At 44.1% G+C, this 26347-nt stretch overlaps 1 protein-coding gene across 1 annotated transcript; it reads left to right on the forward strand.

The window, feature by feature from the left end:
- The first annotated feature begins 706 nt into the window (after positions 1 to 706).
- cdh17 (cadherin 17, LI cadherin (liver-intestine)) lies at positions 707 to 25663 on the forward strand. Its single transcript, XM_065027699.1, has 19 exons — positions 707 to 793; positions 7350 to 7422; positions 7979 to 8068; positions 8213 to 8350; positions 13400 to 13535; positions 13970 to 14128; positions 14441 to 14593; positions 15748 to 15947; positions 18369 to 18500; positions 18636 to 18786; positions 19963 to 20163; positions 20264 to 20340; positions 20842 to 21030; positions 21847 to 22091; positions 22181 to 22317; positions 22426 to 22650; positions 22752 to 22862; positions 22981 to 23097; positions 24380 to 25663. Exons 2-19 carry the CDS (start codon positions 7372 to 7374, stop codon positions 24463 to 24465), a joined length of 2598 nt encoding a protein of 865 aa, XP_064883771.1. The 5' UTR covers positions 707 to 793; positions 7350 to 7371; the 3' UTR covers positions 24466 to 25663.
- Positions 25664 to 26347: the final 684 nt, after the last annotated feature.

Consider the following 26347-nt stretch of genomic DNA (forward strand, 5'->3'; position numbering starts at 1 on the left):
AGCAGTCATATCTGTGTCTCAGCTAAGCCCCTCTAAACAGCTTACTACTAGACATTCTCAGACAGGAAGCAGTCATATCTGTGTCTCAGCTAAGCTCATCTAAACAGCTTACTACTAGACATTCTCAGACAGGAAGCAGTCATATCTGTGTCTCAGCTAAGCTCCTCTAAACAGCTTACTACTAGACATTCTCAGACAGGAAGCAGTCATATCTGTGTCTCAGCTAAGCTCCTCTAAACAGCTTACTACTAGACATTCTCAGACAGGAAGCAGTTCATAAAGTCAAAGGTTAAAGTCCGCTTTGAGTGAGAATCTTTTCCAGTCCTTTATAATCCCCACCTCCACCCTTACAGATTGTTCAGTCTGCCGGCTGGTTTTGACTGTGCGGTGATGAGTCCAGTAGCCAGTTGTATGGTTCTACAGAGATGAGCCTTTAGCTTGTAGTAACAGTAAGAACTCTAATAGGGGCTTAAGCACTGAATATTCATACATACATTACAACCTACAGTACTTTGGTTCCTGTGTCCTGTTCATGGTTGCCATTCTGTGACGATAATGTTATATTATACTATAATAATGTTATATTAATTTATTACACCCCTTAGTTACACTCACTTCTCCTGTCCCCCTGTTTCTCTATTGGCTCGGCCTGTTGTAGGGGCGGGGAGATTAGACAATGAATAGGTTCAATAAAGTATTGCGTGTTAATGTTGAGTTAACGTTTGACCAGGCTGGATGGGGCAGTAGTGATCACACTACAGTCGAAGGAGTGAAACGGGAACTCTTAAGCAAGGTATGTCTCTTCCTCTCTCACTCTTTCTCTCCCTATCTCTTTCTCTCTCTCTCTTTCTCTGTCTTTTTCTGTCATGAATGTTGAGTTGAAGCCTGTATCTATATATTGGTTACTTCTGTTTTCTATATGCGTGTTTAATATTGAGCATTTTCCATTAGGGGATTTCTTTTGGGGTGTGTGTTGTGATCTTGACTTGACTTTGCCAGGGCCTGTGTGTATATATGGCATCTTGAAGTCTGTTATTGAGCACCACTGTCCTGGGGCCACTGTGGCCTCTGGGCTCTGGTTTCTGGGTCAGACACAGGGGCCTGGGTTTGATCAGTCTGGTCTGGTTTGGTCTGGTCTTGGGGGCAGAAAGACACTAAAGGTCACTCAGTGTCGGCCTTCTAGAGACAGGCCAACATCAGGCCTCACACAAAGTTAGAAAAATGCATTCTACAGGTTGAGATTCATCTGTTTTTATAAAGGAGACATGTCCCAACATGTCAGAGTAGTGTGTTTCCTTTAGTCCTCCATTTGGTGCTTGTCTGGAAGTGCCGGTTTGCTGTGTTCTGATCCCCATGTGTTGAGCATGATTTGTTCTGGCGATTCTGGCGTGTGTCAGTCAGCCAGTCAGCAGGGACAGAACTCCTGGTGACACAGAGAGTGCAGAGAACCAGCGGGAGAGAGATGTAACAGGTGACTAACGGAAGACAATTTGTGTTTTAGGAGAAGGTCGTAGAAAAGGTCGTAGCAGTAGGTAGATAGTGAGACAGGTAATGGAAGTTCTATGTAGACACCACAGGCGGCTGGTGGCACCTCAGTAGGGGAGGACAGGCTCATAGTAATGGCTGGCATGGAATAAATGGAATAGTATCGAACACATCAAACACATGGTTTCTATGTGTTTGATACCATTCACTCCATTCCAGCCATTATTATGAGTCAACCTCCCCTCAGCAGCCATCTGAGGTAGGGGAAATGAAATGGAGTGTCAGGTGGAGCCTATCGTGCTGTGAGCGAAGCAAAGGTCATCTGCAGCGGCAAGCCTCAAAGTCACATTCACACTCTTAATGTCCCCCTATCACCTCTCTCTGCCCTCTGCAAGACTGGTCATACACATAGACTCACGTGTACTGGACACACTATAGACTCACAAGTACTGGACACACTACAGACTCACATGTACTGGACACACGATAGACTCACAAGTACTGGACACACTATAGACTCACAAGTACTGGACACACTATAGACTCACATGTACTGGACACACTATAGACTCACTTGTACTGGACACACTATAGACTCATGTACTGGACACACTATAGACTCACATGTACTGGACACACTATAGACTCATGTACTGGACACACTATAGACTCACATGTACTGGACACACTATAGACTCACATGTACTGGACACACTATAGACTCATGTACTGGACACACTATAGACTCACATGTACTGGACACACTATAGACTCACATGTACTGGACACACTGACACAGACAGAGAAACAGGTAAAACACACTGACAAAGGAGAAACAGGTAAAACACACTGACACAGACAGAGAAACAGGTAAAACACACGGAACAGATGCACATCCTGTTGAGGTGTAATATATCTACTCTGTTGTCGTTGTACATAACAGAATGTCCTGTAGCCTGTCATGAAGACGTGTACATAACAGAATGTCCTGTAGCCTGTCATGGAGACGTGTACATAACAGAATGTCCTGTAGCCTGTCATGGAGACGTGTACATCCTGTAGCCTGAAATGGAGATGTGCACATAACAGAATGTCCTGTAACCTGAAATGGAGATGTGTTAGTCATTTAGCAGACTCTATTATTCAGAATGACTTACAATAAGTGCGTTCATCTTAAGACACTGTAGCTAGGTGAGACAACAACACATCACAATGGTATCAGGTACATTTTCCCTCAACAAAGTATTTATCAGAAAAGTCCGTGCTAGTGGAGAAAGAGAAATGCCTTTTTTGTGGTGGGCTTTCAGATGTTTTCGAAAGATGGGCAGGGACTCTGTTGTATATATACAGTTCAAGTCGGAAGTTTACATACACCTTACCCAAATACATTTAAACTCAGTTTTTCACAATTCCTGGCATTTAATCCTAGCAAAAATTCCCTGTCTTAGGTCAGTTAAGATCACCACTTTATTTTAAATTTGTGAAATTTGTCAGAATAATAGTAGAGAGAATTATTTATTTCAGCTTTTATTTCTTTCATCGCATTCCCAGTGGGTCAGAAGTTTACATACACTCAATTAGTATTTGGTAGCATTGCCTTTAAATTGTTTAACTTGGGTCAAACGTTTTGGGTAGCCTTCCACAAGCTTCCCACAATAAGTTGGGTGAATTTTGGCCCATTCCTCCTGACAGAGCTGGTGTAACTGAGTCAGGTTTGTAGGCCTCCTTGCTTGCACACGCTTTTCAGTTCTGCCCACACATTTTCTATGGGATTGAGGTCAGGGTTTTGTGATGGCCACTCCAATACCTTGACTTTGTTGTCCTTAAGCCATGTTGCCACAACTTTGGAAGTATGCTTGGGGTCATTGTCCATTTGGGAGACCCATTTGCGACCAAGCTTTAACTTCCTTACTGATGTCTTGAGATGTTGCTTCAATATAGCCACATAATTTTCTTCCCTCATGCCATCTATTTTGTGAAGTGCACCAGTCCCTCCTGCAGCAAAGCACCCCCACAACATGATGCTGCCACCCCCGTGCTTCACTGTTGGGATGGTGTTCTTCGGCTTGCAAACCTCCCCCTTTTTCCTCCAAACATAACGATGGTCATTATGGCCAAACAGTTCCATTTTTGTTTCAGCAGACCAGAGGACCTTTCTCCAAAAAGTACGATCTTTGTCCCCATGTGCAGTTGCAAACCGTAGTCTGGCTTTTTTTATGGCCGTTCCTTGCTGAGCGGCCTTTCAGGTTATGTCAATATAGGACTCGTTTTAAAGTGGATATAGATACGTTCGTACCTGTTTCCTCCAGTATCTTCACAAGGTCCTTTGCTGTTGTTCTGGGATTGATTTGCACTTTTCGCACCAAAGTACGTTAATCTCTAGGAGACAGAACGCGTCCTTCCTGAGCGGTATGACGGCTGTGTGGTCCCATGGTGTTCATACTTGCGTACTATTGTTTGTACAGATGAATGTGGTAACTTCAGGCATATGGAAATTGCTCCCAAGGATGAACCAGGCTTGTGGAGGTCTGCAATTTTTTTTCTGAGGTCTTGGCTGATTTCTTTTCATTTTCCCATGATGTCAAGCAGAGGCACTGAGTTTGAAGGTAGGCCTTGAAATACATCCACAGGTACACCTCCAATTGACTTATGTCATTAAGTCAATTAGCCTATCAGAAGCTTCTAAAGCCATGACATCATTTTCAGGAATGTTCCAAGCTATTTAAAGGCACAGTCAACTTAGTCTGTGTGAATTTCTGACCAACTGGAATTGTGATACAATGAATTATAAGTGAAATATTCTGTCTGTAAACTTGTGTCATGCACAAAGTGGATGTCCTAACCAACTTGCCAAAACTATAGTTTGTTAACGAGACATTTGTGGAGTGGTTGAAAAAATAGTTTTAATGACTCCAACCTAAGTGTATGTAAACTTCCGACTTCAACTGTATATAGACAGTGCCTTCGGAAAGTATTCAGACTCATTGACTTTTCCACATTTTGTTACGTTACAGCCTTATTCTAAAATGGATTAAATAAATGTTTTTCCTCATCAATCTACACACAATACCTAAAATACAGTTTTTTAGAAATGTTTGCACATGTATAAAAAATTCAAAACAGAAATACCTTATTTACATAAGTATTCCAGACCCTTTGCTATGAGACTCGAATTTAAGCATCCTGTTTCCATTGATCATCTTTGAGATGTTTCTACCTGTGGTAAATTAAATTGATTTGACCTGATTTGGAAAGGCACACACCTGTCTATAAAAGTTCCCACAGTTGACAGTGCATGTCAGAGCAAAAAAACAAGCCATGAGGTCGAAAGAATTGACCGTAGAGCTCTGAGTCAGAATTGTGCCGAGGCACAGATCTGGGGAAGGGTACCAAAAAATGTCTGCAGCATTGAAGGTCCCCAATAACACAGTGGCCTCCATCATTCTTAAATGGAAGAAGTTTAGAACAACAAAGACTCTTCCTAGAGCTGGTCACCTAGCCAAACTGAGCATTCGGGGGAGAAGGGCCTTGGTCAGGGAGGTGACCAAGAATCCGATTGTCACTCTCGCAGAGCTCTAGAGGTCCTCTGTGGAGAGGGGCGGCAGGGTAGCCTAGTGGTTAGAGCATTGGACTAAGCAGATGCCACTCCTCAGTTAAAGGCACATGACATCCCGCTTGGAGTTTGCCAAAAGGCACCTAAAGGACTCTCAGACCATGAGAAACAAGATTATCTGGTCTGATGAAACCAAGATTTGGCCTAAATGCCAAGCGTCATGTCTGGAGGAAACCTGGCACAATCCCTATGGTCAAGCATGGTGGTGGCAGCATCATGCTGTGGGGATGTTTATCAGCGGCAGGGACTGGGAGACTAGCCAGGATCGAGGCAAAGATGAATGGAGCAAAGGACAGAGAGATCCTTGATGAAAACCTGCTCCAGAGCTTTCAGGACCTCAGACTGGGGCGAAGGTTCACCTTCCAACAGGACAACAACCCTGAGCACACAGGCAACACAATGCAGGCGTGGCTTCAGGACAAGTCTCTGAATGTCCTTGAGTGGCCCAGCCAGAGCCCGGACTTGAACCCGATTGAACTTCTCTGGAGAGACCTGAAAATAGCTGTGTAGTGACACTCCCCATCCAACCTAACAGAGCTTGATAGGATCTGCAGAGAAGAATGGGAGAAACTCCCAAAATACAAGTGTGCAAAGCTTGTAGCGTCATACCCAAGTAGACTCGAGGCTGTAATCGCTGCCGAAGATGCTTCAACAAAGTACTGAGTAAAGGGTCTGAATACTTATGTAAATGTGATATTTCAGTTTTATATTTGTAGTAAATTAGCAAAATGTTCTGCTTTGTCATTATGTTTTTGTCTCTCTATGACTATGCTGCTGTTGAGGCAAGGAGGAGCTCACAGACGGACACTATTCCAATCTACAGTATTACACACACACCTTTAGGGTGGTTTTACTCTCTCTGTTCACCTGCCCTAAACTGTTATATCAGGCTCTGAGGTCACTGTCAGGTCATGGAGGAGTCCGACACCTGAGTGACCTTTCACTAACGAATTAGTCACGTCTGGAGGGGAGGGGGGTGGTGGTCATCCAGTCATCTTCAAAAGGGAATACTTCCTCTAGATAGCCTAGCTACCTGTCCCCTCTCTGCTCCTAGAGCTTAAAACTCCCATGTATGGTCAGTCATGGCTGCCGCTGGCTCAGATTTTCTGCTTTCTGGTTGAGTGGGAGGAGTCCTGCACATGGAGGCCATTGACTTCCCCATCAGCTCAAAGTTTGTCTTGAGTGAGAGAGAGATAGTGTGGCACTGGCAGGGGACAGTTGGACTACAGTACACTCCCTTAGTGGATCCCTGTTACTGATACTAAGAGAGAGAGATAGTGTGGAACTGGCAGGGGACAGTTGGACTACAGTACACTCCCTTAGTGGATCCCTGTTACTGATACTAAGAGAGAGAGATAGTGTGGAACTGGCAGGGGACAGTTGGACTACAGTACACTCCCTTAGTGGATCCCTGTTAGTGATACTAAGAGAGAGAGATAGTGTGGAACTGGCAGGGGACAGTTGGACTACAGTACACTCCCTTAGTGGATCCCTGTTACTGATACTAAGAGAGAGAGATAATGTGGTCCCGGCAGGGGACAGTTGGACTACAGTACACTCCCTTAGTGGATCCCTGTTAGTGATACTAAGAGAGAGAGATAGTGTGGTCCCGGCAGGGGACAGTTGGACTACAGTACACTCCCTTAGTGGATCCCTGTTAGTGATACTAAGATAGAGCCTGTTTGATTTGATTTGATTTGATACTAAGATAGAGCCTGTTTGCCCTTGACTCTAGTCCTTCAGGTGAATTAGTAACAGACTCTACTACCAGGGAATGTGGTGAAAAACGAAACACTTCTCACCACTGGTGGATCCGTACACACACACACACACACACACACACACACACACACACACACACACACACACACACACACACACACACACACACAGACCAGGGTTTCCTTAACTCGGTTCTGGGCCCCTCCCTGGTTGCACGTTGTGGTTGTTGACATAGCACTACACAGCTGATTCAAATAACCAACTCATCAAAAAGCTTTGATGATGTTTCCCAAACTCTCATCTTCACATGACAATGTTACACTAACACAAACAAAGGACCAACCCTATTCAGGAACCAAATCCTAGAGGATGGGTTGGTGCACTGTAGTCAGAGTGCCAGGGAGGAAAAACAAAATGTGCACCCAGGGGGGGTGTCTCATTGACAAAGGGCTTATTACAGTGTACCTCTGTGTTTTCTAATCCTCCTCCACCCCATCCTCTCCCTCTCCTCTTCCTCCTCTTCTCTCAGAGTCTCATCCCTGAAGCTCATCATGGCACATCCCACAATGCACCTGCTGCTGCTCAGCCTCCTCATCGCCAACGTGAGTTCACTCCAACCTCAAATATTTTAAGTTATACTGTATTACTCTACATACATGACCTCTTACGTTGATATTTGACTGTCACTGTTTGAGGAGTGAGACTTCTCTGGGTTCTGTTCCGGTTTGTTTCTGCAAGGTGAGCTTTGGCTCTGGTTGGCTTGGAAACGAGTCACAGGGCGTTGTGCCGCCCTCTGTGACTTATTAGCGTTACTGAAAGATTGAATGAAGGACGCACAGGCTCACGCAGGCCAGACAGTCTCCTTCAGTGGAAATCTGTAGAGTCGGTCAATGAGTAACTGTCCTTCTGCAAGGAGAGAGAGAACGTCTAGCCCATGCTGTAGTGTTTTGTCCTTGAGAACACCAAGGGTTTTACATTTTCATTACAGCCCAATACTGGCACACCGGATTCAACTAATCAAGGTGTTTATTTATAGTTGAGTGATTGAATCAGGAGTGCAAGTACTGGGCTGGTGCAAAAATGTGCAACTCTGGAGCTTTTCAACGACTGGAGTCCAGGAACACTGGTCTACTGTATATTCATCACGTGTTGTGATAGGCTGCTGGGAAAGGCCTGGAGAAGGGACCACTGGAGAACAAGGTTCTAGACGTACCAGAGGGGACACCTGTACCCTACGCCCTCTACCAGGTAACACACACACACACATACACACACACACACACACACACACACACACACACACACACACACACACACACACACACACACACACACACACCTGTCCCCTTAATTTCTGGTCTTTGTATTAATATATTCTCCCTCCGTCTGCAGTTCCAAGCGTCCCACCTCGAGGTTGATGGGTTCAGATTGACAGGAGAGACTGAAGGAAAGATCAGCATCTCAGAGGACGGCTGGCTCTACCTGGAACAGACCCTGGACTGGGCCCACACACAGACACATACTCTGGAGGTGACACACACACACACACACACACACACACACACACTGACACACATACACACACACACACTGTAGAAGTTAACACACACAGACACACACTGTAGAAGTTAACACACACAGACACACTGTAGAAGTTAACACACACAGACACACACTGTAGAAGTTAACACACACACACACTGTAGAAGTTAACACACACACACACACTGTAGAAGTTAACACACACAGACACACACTGTAGAAGTTAACACACACAGACACACACTGTAGAAGTTAACACACACACACACACACACACTGTAGAAGTTAACACACACAGACACACACTGTAGAAGGTAAAAAAACACACACAGACAAACACTATAGTAGTTAACATACACAGACCACACAATGTAGTAGTTAACATACACAGACCAGTGGCCTCCTGGGTGGCGCAGTGGTTAAGGGCGCTGTACTGCAGCGCCAGCTGTGCCATCAGAGTCCCTGGGTTCGTGCCCAGGCTCTGTCGTAACCGGCCGCGACCGGGAGGTCCGTGGGGCGACGCACAATTGGCCTAGCGTCGTCTGGGTTAGGGAGGGCTTGGTCGGTAGGGATGTCCTTGTCTCATCGCGCACCAGCGACTCCTGTGGCGGGCCGGGCGCATTGCGCTGGTTGGGTTGTGTATCGGAGGACGCATGACTTTCAACCTTCGTCTCTCCTGAGCCTGTACGCGAGTTGTAGCGATGAGACAAGATAGTAGCTACTTCAACAATTGGATACCACGAAATTGGGGAGAAAAAGGGGTCAAATTTAAAATTTAAAATAAAAAAATAAAACATACAGACCACACAATGTAGTAGTTAACATACACAGACCACACAATGTAGTAGTTAACATACACAGACCACACACTATAGTAGTTAACATACACAGACCACACACTATAGTAGTTAACATACACAGACCACACACTATAGTAGTTAACATACACAGACCACACAATGTAGTAGTTAACACACACAGACCACACACTATAACATACACAGACCACACAATGTAGTAGTTAACATACACAGACCACACACTATAGTAGTTAACATACACAGACCACACAATGTAGTAGTTAACATACACAGACCACACAATGTAGATGTTAACATACACAGACCACACAATGTAGTAGTTAACATACACAGACCACACAATGTAGTAGTTAACATACACAGACCACACAATGTAGATGTTAACATACACAGAACATACAATGTAGTAGTTAACATACACAGACCACACACTATAGTAGTTAACATACACAGACCACACAATGTAGTAGTTAACATACACAGACCACACAATGTAGATTTAACATACACAGACCACACAATGTAGTAGTTTAACATACACAGACCACACAATGTAGTTAACATACAGACCACACACAGACCACACAGACTATAGTAGTTAACATACACAGACCACACACTATAGTAGTTAACATACACAGACCACACAATGTAGTTAGTTAACATACACAGACCACACAATGTAGTAGTTAACACACAGACCACACACTACACAGACCACACACTATAGTAGTTAACATACACAGACATACACAGACCACTATAGTTAACATACACAGTTAAGTTAACATACACAGACCACACTATAGTAGTTAACATACACAGACCAGACACAATGTAGTAGTTAACATACACAGACCACACACTATAGTAGTTAACATACACAGACCACACACTATAGTAGTTAACATACACAGACCACACACTATAGTAGTTAACATACACAGACCACACAATGTAGTAGTTAACATACACAGACCACACACTATAGTAGTTAACATACACAGACCACACACTATAGCAGTTAACATACACAGACCACACAATGTAGTAGTTAACATACACAGACCACACACTATAGTAGTTAACATACACAGACCACACACTATAGTAGTTAACATACACAGACCACACAATGTAGTAGTTAACATACACAGAACATACAATGTAGTAGTTAACATACACAGACCACACACTATAGTAGTTAACATACACAGACCACACACTATAGCAGTTAACATACACAGACCACACAATGTAGTAGTTAACATACACAGAACATACAATGTAGTAGTTAACATACACAGACCACACACTATAGTAGTTAACACACACAGACCACACACTATAGTAGTTAACATACACAGACCACACAATGTAGATGTTAACATACACAGACCACACAATGTAGTAGTTAACATACACAGACCACACAATGTAGTAGTTAACATACACAGACCACACAATGTAGTAGTTAACACACACAGACCACACACTATAGTAGTTAACATACACAGACCACACACTATAGTAGTTAACATACACAGACCACACACTATAGTAGTTAACATACACAGACCACACAATGTAGTAGTTAACATACACAGACCACACACTATAGTAGTTAACATACACAGACCACACACTATAGTAGTTAACATACACAGACCACACAATGTAGTAGTTAACATACACAGACCACACACTATAGTAGTTAACATACACAGACCACACAATGTAGTAGTTAACACACACAGACCACACACTATAGTAGTTAACATACACAGACCACACACTATAGTAGTTAACATACACAGACCACACAATGTAGATGTTAACATACACAGACCACACACTATAGTAGTTAACACACACTATAGTAGTTAACATACACAGACCACACACTATAGTAGTTAACATACACAGACCACACAATGTAGTAGTTAACATACACAGACCACACACTATAGTAGTTAACATACACAGACCACACAATGTAGTAGTTAACATACACAGACCACACAATGTAGTAGTTAACATACACAGACCACACACTATAGTAGTTAACATACACAGACCACACAATGTAGTAGTTAACATACACAGACCACACACTATAGTAGTTAACATACACAGACCACACAATGTAGTAGTTAACATACACAGACCACACACTATAGTAGTTAACATACACAGACCACACAATAGTAGTTAACATACACAGACCACACAATGTAGTAGTTAACATACCACACAGACCACACACTATAGTAGTTAACATACACAGACCACACAATGTAGTAGTTAACATACACAGACCACACAATGTAGTAGTTAACATACACAGACCACACAATGTAGTAGTTAACATACACAGACCACACAATGTAGTAGTTAACATACACAGACCACACAATGTAGATGTTAACATACACAGACGACACACTATAGTAGTTAACATACACAGACCACACACTATAGTAGTTAACACACACAGACCACACAATGTAGATGTTAACATACACAGACCACACAATGTAGATGTTAACATACACAGACCACACAATGTAGATGTTAACATACACAGACGACACACTATAGTAGTTAACATACACAGACCACACACTATAGTAGTTAACATACACAGACCACACAATGTAGATGTTAACATACACAGACCACACACTATAGTAGTTAACATACACAGACGACACACTATAGTAGTTAACATACACAGACCACACACTATAGTAGTTAACATACACAGACCACACACTATAGTAGTTAACATACACAGACCACACAATGTAGTAGTTAACATACACAGACCACACAATGTAGTAGTTAACATACACAGACGACACACTATAGTAGTTAACATACACAGACCACACAATGTAGTAGTTAACATACACAGACCACACAATGTAGTAGTTAACATACACAGACCACACACTATAGTAGTTAACATACACAGACGACACACTATAGTAGTTAACATACACAGACCACACACTATAGTAGTTAACATACACAGACCACACACTATAGTAGTTAACATACACAGACCACACAATGTAGTAGTTATTAACATACACAGACCACACACTATAGTAGTTAACATACACAGACCACACACTATAGTAGTTAACATACACAGACCACACACTATAGTAGTTAACATACACAGACCACACAATGTAGTAGTTAACATACACAGACCACACACTATAGTAGTTAACATACACAGACCACACAATGTAGTAGTTAACATACACAGACCACACAATGTAGTAGTTAACATACACAGACCACACACTATAGTAGTTAACATACACAGACCACACAATGTAGTAGTTAACATACACAGACCACACACTATAGTAGTTAACATACACAGACGACACACTATAGTAGTTAACATACACAGACCACACAATGTAGTAGTTAACATACACAGACGACACACTATAGTAGTTAACATACACAGACCACACAATGTAGTAGTTAACATACACAGACCACACAATGTAGTAGTTAACATACACAGACCACACAATGTAGTATTTAACATACACAGACCACACACTATAGTAGTTAACATACACAGACCACACAATGTAGTAGTTAACATACACAGACCACACAATGTAGTAGTTAACATACACAGACCACACAATGTAGTAGTTAACATACACAGACCACACAATGTAGCAGTTAACATACACAGACCACACACTATAGTAGTTAACATACACAGACCACACAATGTAGTAGTTAACATACACAGACCACACAATGTAGTAGTTAACATACACAGACCACACACTATAGTAGTTAATACAAGTGATACAAGTTAGTATTTGAGTGAACCCAGAGTCTCTGGTGGCACAGCTGGCACTGCAGTACAGCACCCTTAACCACTGCGCCACCCGGGAGGCCATAACCTTAACAATTCTGACTTAATACTTAACCTTAAAACACATCCAAATTTGACATTTGGAACAACTTCAAAATGTGACGTTTGAGAAACATGGATGAACGTCTAATTCTGATGTGAGACTGTGAGAGCTGGTAGGACACACACACAGACATACACACACTGTCGATTCACAGATCTGACAAGTATCTGCATGCACACACATACACAATGACATTTAGTATAGACCCACACACACATCCCAGCTTCATGTTGTTGTTGTTGTTGTTGTTGTAGCTGGAGGCCTTAGTGGGTTCAGAACCAGTAGAAGGTCCAGTCATCATCACCATCAACGTGTTGGATGTCAACAACCACGCCCCGTCCTTCAACCAGACTGACTACATCGGCATCGTCAAGGAACGTACCCCCGCAGGTCTGTCTGCCTGTCACTCTGTCTGTCATTCTGTCTGACTCACTGTCTGTCACTCTGTCTGACTGACTGTCTGACTGACTGTCTGTCATTCTGTCTGTCACTCTGTCTGTCACTCTGCCTGTCACTGTCTGACTGACTGTCTGTCACTCTGTCTGTCACTCTGTCTGACTGACTGTCTGTCACTCTGTCTGACTGACTGTCTGTCACTCTGTCTGTCACTCTGCCTGTCACTCTGTCTGACTGACTGTCTGTCACTCTGTCTGTCACTCTGTCTGACTGACTGTCTGTCACTCTGTCTGACTGACTGTCTGTCACTCTGTCTGTCACTCTGTCTGACTGACTGTCTGACTGACTGTCTGTCACTCTGTCTGTCACTCTGTCTATCCGTCTGTTTGTCTGTCTGTGTGTGTTCATTATGTGTGTGTGTGTTGCAGGTGTTCCATTTGCGCGTGTGTTTGCTACTGACCTGGACGACCCAGAGTCTCCCAACGCCCATCTGAGTTACACCCTGGTCTCCCAGATCCCCAACAGAGACAACACCCTGTTCTTCCAGATCAACAGCAACACAGGAGAGATTTCTACTACTGCCGAGGGTAACACACACACACACACACTCCCGGAGATCCTCAAAGTGCACACACATAGATCATCCCAGATGTTGTGGTCTCTAATCTCATCCTGTATGAGTGCTAATCTGTGAGTTCTTCATCCTTTAATCTCACACCAGCCCGGATTACCACAACTCAACTCTCATGCTCCAGATTAACACATCAGATTAACACATGCTTGGTGTCAGATTGACCACGTGATTATATTACTGATTACAGCTGTGTGTGTGTGTGTGTGTGTGTGTGTGTGTGTGTGTGTGTGTGTGTGTGTGTGTGTGTGTGTGTGTGTTCCTGCAGGAGAGCGTCTGCTGAAGGCCAGAGAAAGTGTTATTCATTCCAGAGGAGGGGACTTCAGTGATTCTCTGAAGAAGAGGTTTGATGACTACTGCACCCCCACAGGGGACATCCCTTATGAACTCAACCCCTTCTACAGCTGTGTGCAGAGAGCAGGTCTGTGTGTACTTCACTATATTTACTTGTAGTTTAAGATGAAACTATAAAATCACTATTGTCAGGTAAACCTGACCAAGATGGTCCAAATAGATAGATGATTGAGCCCATAGCAGACCACAAGGGGGAGGATAAAGAGAAAAAGAGGAGGGCATTTCAGAGAGGATGCAAATAGAGCAGAGCACATGCATGGAAACTTGGAAACTTGGAAACATGTCAGGCAGAGAGAGAGAGAGAGAGCGAGAGAGGGGGGGGGGGGGGTAAAGAGAGAGGGGGGGATAAAGAGAGAGATAGGGATAGAGAGAGTGAGGGATAGAGACAGAGGCATAGAGAGCGAGGGATAGATAGATTAATTACCTCTTAAGTCTACCCCTGATTACTGCCCCTTCTGGAGGAATTCGGTACCCATATAAAACATGATACATTTTTGTCAAAAGTTGCTAATATATGCATATAAAAAATATTATCGAATAGAAAACACTCTAAAGCTTCTAAAACCGTTTAAATTTTGTCTCTATGTAAAGCAGAAGTGTCAGGGCATGCATTCTCCCAAAGTCTCTCTTGTAATGAAAAAACTTGCCACCACTTTGACGTCATCGTACTTACCAAGCAGTTACAACCCTGGGAAGACTCTGTATGTGTTCAGCACGAAGCCTGCTTTCGATGAGGCGTGTAACTGTGACGCTCACGAGACTTTGAGCGTGCCGAAAGGTCTCGGTCACGCCAAAAAAAAGTGCACCCCTTTGCGCGCTCTGGACTTTTTCTCTCTTTCCCTCAGGATCTATGGATGAACTGGCTGATTAAGAGGTTAATGGTGTGATTGAGATGCTGCTGAACAGAACCTCCTCTACATAATGTTGTTGAGTTCAGCTGTGGCCACTGGCCAGAGCAGCCTGACCTCTCACCTCTGACCCCTGTGTTATCACACAGAGAGCCCCGAGGTCACGCTCAGATATTCCCGTATAGTACACTACTGCTAGTACACTACTTTTGTCCAGGGCCCTACATTTTTGGCCAGTTCATCCATAGACATACAGGGCGACAGTCAAACACAGTGTGCCATATGGGAAATAAGGAATCATTTGGGCCTGTCTTCTTCGGTGGTGCCTGTGTATTGACTGTGAATGGTCCTGTTTCTTCCTCTGTGGTTGTAGAGTCTCGGAGGCTGAACCCTCTGGAAGACCCAGACTTCACTCTGATTGTTCGTGTGGAGGACATGGGCGGGGAGTCGGTGAACGCTCTCAACGGTAACGCGTGGGTTAAAATTTTCGTGCAGGAGAACCTGTGGGTCAATCCTGGACCGATCAACCTCAGAGAACAGTTGAAAGGGATATACCCCATGCCCATCGGCAAGGTACGGCAAGGGTGGAAATCACACTCACACAATCACTATAGGTGCCCCAGTACCTAACTAAGGAGACAGTTTAGAAAACACTAAGGACCTAAAGGAGACAGTTTAGAAAACACTAAGGACATAAAGAGACTGTTTAGAAAACACTAAGAACCTAAAGAGACTGTTTAGAAAACACTAAGAACCTAAAGAGACTGTTTAGAAAACACTAAGGACCTAAAGAGACTGTTTAGAAAACACTAAGAACCTAAAGAGACTGTATAGAAAACACTAAGAACCTAAAGAGACTGTTTAGAAAACACTAAGGACCTAAAGAGACTGTTTAGAAAACACTAAGAACCTAAAGGAGACAGTTTAGAAAACACTAAGGACCTAAAGGAGACAGTTTAGAAAACACTAAGGACCTAAAGGAGACAGTTTAGAAAACACTAAGGACCTAAAGGAGACAGTTTAGAAAACACTAAGGACCTAAAGAGACTCTCTAGAAAACACTAAGAACCTAAAGAGACTGTTTAGAAAACACTAAGAACCTAAAGAGACTGTTTAGAAAACACTGAGGACCTTAGGAGACTGCTAAGAAAACACAAAGGACATAAAGAGACTGTTTAGAAAACACTAAGGACCTAAAGAGACTCTCTAGAAAACACTAAGAACCTAAAGAGACTGTTTAGAAAACACTAAGGACCTAAAGAGACTCTCTAGAAAACACTAAGAACCTAAAGAGACTCTCTAGAAAACACACAATCAGCATGCATACCTTAAATTTGATCTCCTACTGACATCACTGCATGATTAAAGGAAAATGTTACATATAAAGCAGTTAAGATACAGGACATACAGTGGGGCAAAAAAGTATTTAGTCAGCCACCAATTGTGCAAGTTCTCCCACTTAAAAAGATGAGAGAGGCCTGTAATTTTCATCATAGGTACACTTCAACTATGACAGACAAAATGAGAAAAAAAATCCAGAAAATCACATTGTAGGATTTTTAATGAATTTATATGCAAATTATGGTGGAAAATAAGTATTTGGTCACCTACAAACAAGCAAGATTTCTGGCTCTCACAGACCTGTAACTTCTCCTTTAAGAGGCTCCTCTGTCCTCCACTCGTTACCTGTATTAATGGCACCTGTTTGAACTTGTTATCAGTATAAAAGACACCTGTCCACAACCTCAAACAGTCACACTCCAAACTCCACTATGGCCAAGACCAAAGATCTGTCAAAGGACACAAAATTGTAGACCTGCACCAGGTTGGGAAGACTGAATCTGCAATAGGTAAGCAGCTTGGTTTGAAGAAATCAACTGTGGGAGCAATTATTAGGAAATGGAAGACATACAAGACCACTGATAATCTCCCTCGATCTGGGGCTCCACGCAAGATCTCACCCCGTGGGGTCAAAATGATCACAAGAACGGTAAGCAAAAATCCCAGAACCACACGGGGGGACCTAGTGAATGACCTGCAGAGAGCTGGGACCAAAGTAACAAAGCCTACCATCAGCAAGGGCATTGAATATGAAACGTGGCTGGGTCTTTCAGCATGACAATGATCCCAAACACACTGCCCGGGCAATGGACTGGCTTCGTAAGAAGCATTTCAAGGTCCTGGAGTGTCCTAGCCAGTCTCCAGATCTCAACCCCATAGAAAATATTTGGAGGGAGTTGAAAGTCCGTGTTGCCCAGCAACAGTCCCAAAACATCACAGCTCTAGAGGAGATCTGCATGGAGGAATGGGCCAAAATACCAGCAACAGTGTGTGGAAACCTTGTGAAGACTTTGAGAAAACGTTTGACCTCTGTCATTGCCAACAGAATCATAAAACACGGGACGAGATGTTAAAAACTGTCCATTGTGCCAATAGATGGAATGCACTCACATGAGATTTGCCGTGATGTTGACAGAGTGGCATGGGAGGTTTATTTCTTAGACTGGGGTAAGATGTCAATTTTGGGACACATCCTCAGTAGTGATAAACTTTGAGATAAACTTTTGTTATTGACCAAATAATGTATTTTCCACCATAATTTGCAAATAAATTAATTTAAAATCCTACAACGTGATTTTCTGGAGAAAAAAAGTCTCTCATTTTGTCTGTCATAGTTGAAGTGTACCTATGATGAAAATTACAGGCCTCTCTCATCTTTTTTAAGTGGGAGAACTTGCACAATTGGTGTCTGACTAAATACTTTTTTGCCCCACTATATCTATCTCTGTCTGTCTGTCTGTCTGTCTGTCTGTCTGTCTGTCTGTCTGTCTGTCTGTCTGTCTGTCTGTCTGTCTGTCTGTCTGTCTGTCTGTCTGTCTGTCTGTCTGTCTGTCTGTCTGTCTGTCTGTCTGTCTGTCTGTCTGTCTGCCTGCCTGCCTGTCTGTCTGTCTGTCTGACTGACTGTCTGTCTGACTGTCTGATGTCTCCCTGCAGGTCCAGTCTAATGATCCCAGTGCCTTCTACAGGCTGGTACAGAAAGAACGGGAGCTGACATTCCCCTTCAATGTCACGGAGGAAGGAGACATTCTGCTGACTGAGGAGCTGGACAGAGAGGACAAGGCCATGGTAACCAGCGAGTCCTCCTCATCACAATCACTATCTAACACTCTGGTCCCAAGCAGCATTATTTAATGGAGTACTGTCCATCACTGGATAGTTCACATAAAAATAAATGTGTGTGTGTGTGTGTGTGTGTTCCAGTACATCCTGGTGGTGTTTGCTGAGGATAGCTATGGTAACCAGGTAGAACCTCCCCTGGAAGTGCAGGTGGTGGTGGACGATGTGAATGATAACGCTCCAATCTGTGAGGAGGAACTCAGTGTGTTTGAAGTGCAGGAGAACGAACCCACAGGTAACTAACTACTGGATGTGTGTGTGTGTATGTGATAGGTTGGAGATGTGTGATTCACTACACAGCCAGAAGTATATAGACACCCCTTTAAATGAGTGGATTCGGCCATTTAAGCCATAGGAGCAAATGGGGGACCAACTCGATATTAATGCCCATGATTTTGGAATGAGATGTTTGACGAGCAGGTGTCCACATACTTACTTTTACATTTCATTGACCCTGATGTGCATTCCATAAATGTGTGAAAAGTCTCGTATCTTGTGACTTTGATGTTAGGACTGTGTTGTGACTGATGTTAGGACTGTGTTGTGACTGATGTTAGGACTGTGTTGAGACTGATGTTAGGACTGTGTTGAAGCTGATGTTAGGACTGTGTTGAGACTGGTGTTAGGACTGTGTTGAGGCTTGTGTTAGGACTGTGTTGAGGCTGGTGTTAGGACTGTGTTGTGGCTGGTGTTAGGACTGTGTTGTGACTGATGTTAGGACTGTGTTGAGACTGGTGTTAGGACTGTGTTGAGGCTGGTGTTAGGACTGTGTTGAGACTGATGTTAGGACTGTGTTGTGACTGATGTTAGGACTGTGTTGAGGCTGGTGTTAGGACTGTGTTGGGGCTGGTGTTAAGACTGTGTTGTGGCTGGTGTTAGGACTGTGTTGAGACTGGTGTTAGGACTGTGTTGAGACTGGTGTTAGGACTGTGTTGTGGCTGGTGTTAGGACTGTGTTGTGACTGATGTTAGGACTGTGTTGAGGCTTGTGTTAGGACTGTGTTGAGGCTGGTGTTAGGACTATGTTGGGGCTGGTGTTAGGACTGTGTTGGGGCTGGTGTTAGGACTGTGTTGAGACTGGTGTTAGGACTGTGTTGAGGCTGGTGTTAGGACTGTGTTGGGGCTGGTGTTAGGACTGTGTTGAGACTGGTGTTAGGACTGTGTTGAGACTGGTGTTAGGACTGTGTTGAGACTGGTGTTAGGACTATGTTGAGACTGGTGTTAGGACTGTGTTGAGGCTGGTGTTAGGACTGTGTTGGGGATGGTGTTAGGACTGTGTTGAGACTGGTGTTAGGACTGTGTTGTGACTGATGTTAGGACTGTGTTGTTATATTAAAGGTATGTGTGTTCAGAGCTGAAGCATTCTAATAGTACCTCATATAACTTGTATGATTGGTTCCTCTGGGTTCCAGGCAGCCCAGTCGGACATCTGATGGTGCATGATGCTGATGATGACAACACACCCAACGCACTGCTCTCCTATTCGTTGGTGACCCAAACCCCTTCCTCCGTCTTTACCATCGATGGCATCAGCGGCCGCATCCAGGCCAAGCAGATGCTCCAACGCAGAGATGCAACAGAATACCACCTCACTGTCAGAGTAAACGACCCAGGTACATGCACACACACACTTGACCTTTGTCTAAAAGTTTGAACAGCACAGACACGTGTTTGCTTCAATGGGCCTCACATACTGTTGTGTGTCTTCGTCAGGTTTCAGCACAGAATGTAAGGTCCTCATCAAGGTTATCGACATCAACAATGAGCTGCCCATCTTCGAGATGAATGACGTGAGACATACCTGAGACACACACCTGAGTTTCATAGATGCTTTAGTTGGTATGGGTTGTTGACCTGTGACCTTTAATACTCTCTTTCTCTCTCTCTCTTTGTCTCTCTCGCTCACTTCATCACTCCCTCTCTCTGTCTCTCCCTATCTCTGTCTCTCTCTGTCTCTCTCGGTCTCTGTCTCTCTCTGTCTCTCTCTCTCTCTCTCTGTCTCTCTCTCTCTCTCTGTCTCTCCCTTTCTGTCTCTCTGTTTCTCTCTCTCTCCCTCTGTCTCTCTCTCTCTCTCTCTGTCTCTGTCTCTCTGTCTCTCTCTCTCTCTCTCCCTTTCTGTCTCTCTGTTTCTCTCTCTCTCCCTCTGTCTCTCTCTGTCTCTCTCTGTCTCTCTCTCTCTCTCTGTCTCTCCCTTTCTGTCTCTGTTTCTCTCTCTCTCCCTCTGTCTCTCGCTGTCTCTCTCCCTCTCTGTCTCTCACTGTCTCTCTCCCTCTCTCTCTGTCTCTCTGTAGTATGGTAGTCACAACCTGTCTGAAGACACAGCTCTAGGCCACACCCTCCTGACAGTGAAAGCCACAGACGCTGACGACCCTGGAACAGGAAGCTCCCGCATCGAGTTCCACATAACCGCTGGCAACGAAGATGGAGTTTTCGCCATGGAGACAGACGCCAATGGGGAGGGCAGGCTTGTTGTTGCTAAGGTAACTTCATACTGGAAGACACCTACGAAAGGTCAGATTTTGATAGGTGATGATAAAGATGATAAGCTGATCCTAGATCTATGGTTGTATTGATTATTAAAGGAAACGTCCACCAGCAGGCTGAAACTGTAACGGCTTTCTTGTGGAGAAGGAGAGTCGGACCAAAATGCAGCGTGATGATAATTCATGATATTTTAATGAAGGAAAAAACTATACATGAAGAAACTACAAAATAATGAAATGTGAAAACTGAAACAGCCCTATCTGGTGCAAACACAAAGACAGGAACAATCACCCACAAAACACTCAAAGAATATGGCTGCCTAAATATGGTTCCCAATCAGAGACAACGATAAACACCTGCCTCTGATTGAGAACCACTCCAGACAGCCATAGACTTTGCTAGATACCCCCACTAAGCCACACACCCAATACCTAACCCCAAGACAAAACACACCACAATAAACCCATGTCACACCCAGGCCTGACCAAATAAATAAAGACAAACACAATATACTTCGACCAGGGCGTGACAGAAACAAACCCACAAAAACGCTTCCATTTTGCTCCAGAATGCTCACAGACCTCTCTCTCCCTTCCTCCCCATCTGCCTCCCTCCCCCTTCCCCTCCCCCTCTCTTTCCCTTCCTCTCCCCACTCTCCCTTCCTTCCTCCCCCTCCCTCCCTTCCTCTCCCCTCTCCCCTCCCTTCCTCCCCCTCTTTCCCCCTCTCTCTCCCTTCATCCCCCTCGATCTCTCTTCGTCCCCCTTCTCTCTTCCTCCCTCCCCTCTCTCCCTCCTTCCCCCTCTTTCTCCAGCCTCTGAACTATGAGACTGCTTCCTCTTATAAGCTACAGATTGATGCTCGTAACCCAGAGCCGCTGGTGAGCGGTCTCGAGTACGGCGCTGAGTCGTCCGCCGTGGTCTCGGTGGCGATCAGTGACGTTGATGAGGCTCCAGTGTTTGACATGGACATTCTGGATGTCACGGTGCCAGAGGACACCAAGGAGGGAGCTACGCTGCTCAAAATAGACGCCAAGGACCCAGAGGGAAAAGAGATACTGTAATCACATTATGAGAGGGACTGATGTTGTGTGTGTGTTATGGCTCTGATAGTGTATATTTTGTGCTCTAACTGTGTGTGTATTGTAGGTTCAAGATGGAGGGAGACACTAAGGGTTGGTTGGAGATTGATCCTGCTACTGGAGAGATAAAGATAAAGAATAAAGCTGTGCTGGACAGAGAGACGGTGGAGGCCTTCCACTTTACTGTTGTCGCCTTCGAGAAAGGTGACGAACACACATATGTATATTTCGGATACTTTTTTGACCCACACACTGCCAGTTTGAGTCCAGGTTAGAAAATATGCATAATGAATAATATCTCTCCACCCCCAGCCAATCCAGAGCTGTCCTCAGAGCGCGAGGTGTCTGTGAGGCTGCTGGATGTGAATGACAATGTCCCCAAGTTGACAGAGAACCAGGCCTTCATCTGTGTGAAGAAGCCCCAGCCTATAGTCCTGACGGCCCTGGACGCGGACGCAGACCCCTTCGGAGCACCTTTCACATTCAGCCTGGCCCAGGGCAAGAAGTCCCCCAACTGGGACCTAAGCGCTGTGGACGGTACACATTTGTTAGACAAGACTACATCTCCTAGAGATCCTGTCTATTAATGTGCTCCCGTGCTGATGTGGGATTGTGTCTCTTCCCTTGGTTTCCTGTAGGTACGTCTGCTAAACTGACCCTGAAGAAATCTCCCAGCGAGGACAAAACCTTCCTAATCCCCATCAACATCAAAGACAACGCTGGCATGGGCATCACACAGAAGTTTGAGGGTGAGTGGTTACAGCCAGCTGTGTGTGATAGCACCCATCACACACAAGATCATGTAGCTGTGAGTGGGTGTCTTTTACCAATGTGTATTTGTCTCTGATGTGTGTGTTCTCCCTACAGTGCGAGTGTGTAACTGCACAGAGTTGGGATACTGTTTCACCGAGCCGGGCGTTCATGCAGGGGTGTTAGGAATGCCCACCACCATCGGAATCCTGGCTGGAACTGTCGGATTCATCGGTGAGTAACAGGCGCTGTTGTTCACTGGTGTTGTTGCTATGCACTGCACTTTAACCTCTTGCGATGAGCAATCCCGTATCCGGGAGCGTAATTATAGCCTCAAGCTCATTACCATAACGCAACGTTAACTATTCATGAAAATCGCAAATGAAATTAAATACATATATTGGCTCACAAGCTTAGCCTTTTGTTAACAACACTGTCATCTCAGATTTTCAAAATATGCTTTTCAACCATAGCTACACAAGCATTTGTGTAAGAGTATTGATGGCTAGCATAGCATTAAGCCTAGCATTCAGCAGGCAACATTTTCACAAAAACAAGAAAAGCATTCAAATAAAATCATTTACCTTTGAAGAACTTCAGATGTTTTCAATGAGGAGACTCTCAGTTAGATATCAAATGTTCAGTTTTTCCAAAAATATTATTTGTGTAGGAGAAATCGCTCCGTTTTGTTCATCACGTTTGGCTAAGAAAAACCCCCGAAAATTCAGTCATTACAACGCCAAACTTTTTTCCAAATTAACTCCATAATATCGACAGAAACATGGCAAACGTTGTTTAGAATCAATCCTCAAGGTGTTTTTCACATATCTATTCGATGATAAATCATTCGTGGAAGTTTGGTTTCTCCTCTGAACCACATGGAAAAATGCATGCAGCTGGAGATTACGCAATAATTTCGACGGAGGACACCAAGCGGACACCTGGTAAATGTAGTCTCTTATGGTCAATCTTCCAATGATATGCCTACAAATACGTCACAATGCTGCAGACACCTTGGGGAAACGACAGAAAGTGTAGGCTCATTCCTTGCGCATTCACAGCCATATAAGGGTACATTGGAACACAGCGCCTCCAAAATCTGGGGCATTTCCTGTTTGAAATTTCATCTTGGTTTCGTCTGTAGCATCAGTTCTGTGGCACTCACAGATAATATATTTGCAGTTTTGGAAACGTCAGAGTGTTTTCCTTCCAAAGCTGTCAATTATATGCATAGTCGAGCATCTTTTCGTGACAAAATATCTTGTTTAAAATGGGAACGTTTTTCATCCAAAAATGAAATACTGCCCCCAGAGGGCAGAGTGGTACAATAGAGGAACGAAGACCTAACTGTAGCATAAAACGTTGTATTGTTGTTGATAGTTTTTCTTGTTCTTTTTGACTAATCTCTCATGGACAGACTAATCAAGTATCTAACGCAATTATGCAGGATTTTAGTTCTGGGTTTCCGATAATATGTTTTGACTGTTATTGACGGGTGATGTCACTTCCTCCCTAGCCCTGGTCCTGATCATCGCTTTCCATCGTATAAAGAAGGACAACCAGAAGAAAGCCTTGCTGGGAGAAACGGACGCCATTCTCTAGAAACATATGAGATAGCATGTGTTTGTTTAATTGTTATATTTCTGAAGAACAGATCTGCTTTGATTGGTTGTATGCATGTTATAAATACTACCTGGTTTCGTCATAATCACGCGCTCATGCAGCTCAATAACTTATTTCCCTTGTCAGTGAATTTTGTCTGTATTTAGAATTTAGACTGTGCATTCTCAGCTAGTGTGTCATGACTGGCTGTGCACTGTGTGTGATGGTTCAAACACTCCATTTCAAGCTGCTTGCTGGAATTGTGTAGACTGTTGCTCAGAGACTTTAGTTCACCGTTTGCCTCTGACTGTTGTTTGTGGTTGAAACTGTCTTTATACTGATACTCCATTATGTTTTTTTGATGAGGCCTGATATTAGTGAAGATGCTAGCTAGCCGAGGGTTAAATTAGGACGGTTCCACCACTTTAGAATGGGAGAAAGACTGCCTACAGTAAAGAGTAGAAATGACCATGGAAAAACAACCGATGTTGGAGACAGTTCAAACACCTAAACATCCCTCAGTTTAACCCTTAGTGTTAACTGTTTGACAAGCCCAGTGTAAATGAGTGCCTGGTAAATGTCTGAGTGTGTACCAAGGTTATTATAGTTTTGTGATTTTCTATTAAATTTGATTTCTATTAGTTTTTCAATTAAAAAAATTAATTCAGTTTAGTTTCCATTCGGTTTTAGACTTGATTTACTAGTTTTTATTCTGTTTCAGTACGATAAAAAACATATTTTTTTTTATACTATTCAGTTGTAGTTTCGGTTTCAGTTGTAGTTTCAGTTTCAGTTGTAGTTTCAGTTTCAGTTTTAGTTGTAGTTTCAGTTGTATTTTTTGTGTGAAGGGACAGAAAGTAGCCTCAAGTGTCCTTATGCTAGGGGCCATGTATGTGTTGTAGGACTATAGCAGGGTTCTCCAGTACTATTTGAGATGGTCCGCTCACACACATTTCCTAGGTGGCAAAAGTCCTGATGGATATTTTCATTTATCGGCGTATTCACAAACCCCCACATCACAATCCATTCCACACCAAAATGTTCAAACCGATCACACCCTTCTTGTTGGTAGAGAGAATCATTTGTCGTTTTAAAACTCATTGTCGGCTATTCTACATATTATCCACGTCTTATACGTGTTCACATGATACCGGGAGTCGAATCCTCAGCGAATTACAAAAATAAAACAATAGCTATCTCCCCGTCTTTATCCTGAAATTCTTTGTGGGTGCTGTACAGATGAACTTTGAGGTTGTGGGATGCAGGGTGGTAGTGGGATGCAGGGTGGGATGCAGCAGTGGGATGCAGGGTGGTAGTGGGATGCAGGGTGGGATGCAGGGTAGTAGTGGGATGCAGGGTGGGATGCAGGGTGGTAGTGGGATGCAGGGTGGGGGATGCAGGGTGGGATGCAGCAGTGGGATGCAGGGTGGTAGTGGGATGCAGGGTGGGATGCAGCAGTGGGATGCAGGGTGGTAGTGGGATGCAGGGTGGGATGCAGCAGTGGGATGCAGGTTGGTAGTGGGATGCAGCAGTGGGATGCAGGGTGGTAGTGGGATGCATGGTGGGATGCAGGGTGGTAGTGGGATGCAGGGTGGGATGCAGGGTGTGGGATGCAGGGTGTGGGATGCAGCAGTGGGATGCAGGGTGGTAGTGGGATGCAGGGTGGGATGCAGCAGTGGGATGCAGGGTGGTAGTGGGATGCAGGGTGGGATGCAGCAGGTGTGGGATGCAGGGTGTGGGATGCAGCAGTGGGATGCAGGGTGGGATGCAGGGTGTGGGATGCAGGGTGTGGGATGCAGCAGTGGGATGCAGGGTGTGGGATGCAGCAGTGGGATGCAGGGTGTGGGATGGTGCTGCCAGCCAGCAGCATACAACCCTGCAT

This window comes from Oncorhynchus nerka, linkage group LG14 (assembly GCF_034236695.1).
Source record: "Oncorhynchus nerka isolate Pitt River linkage group LG14, Oner_Uvic_2.0, whole genome shotgun sequence".
NCBI classification, from domain to species: domain Eukaryota; kingdom Metazoa; phylum Chordata; class Actinopteri; order Salmoniformes; family Salmonidae; genus Oncorhynchus; species Oncorhynchus nerka.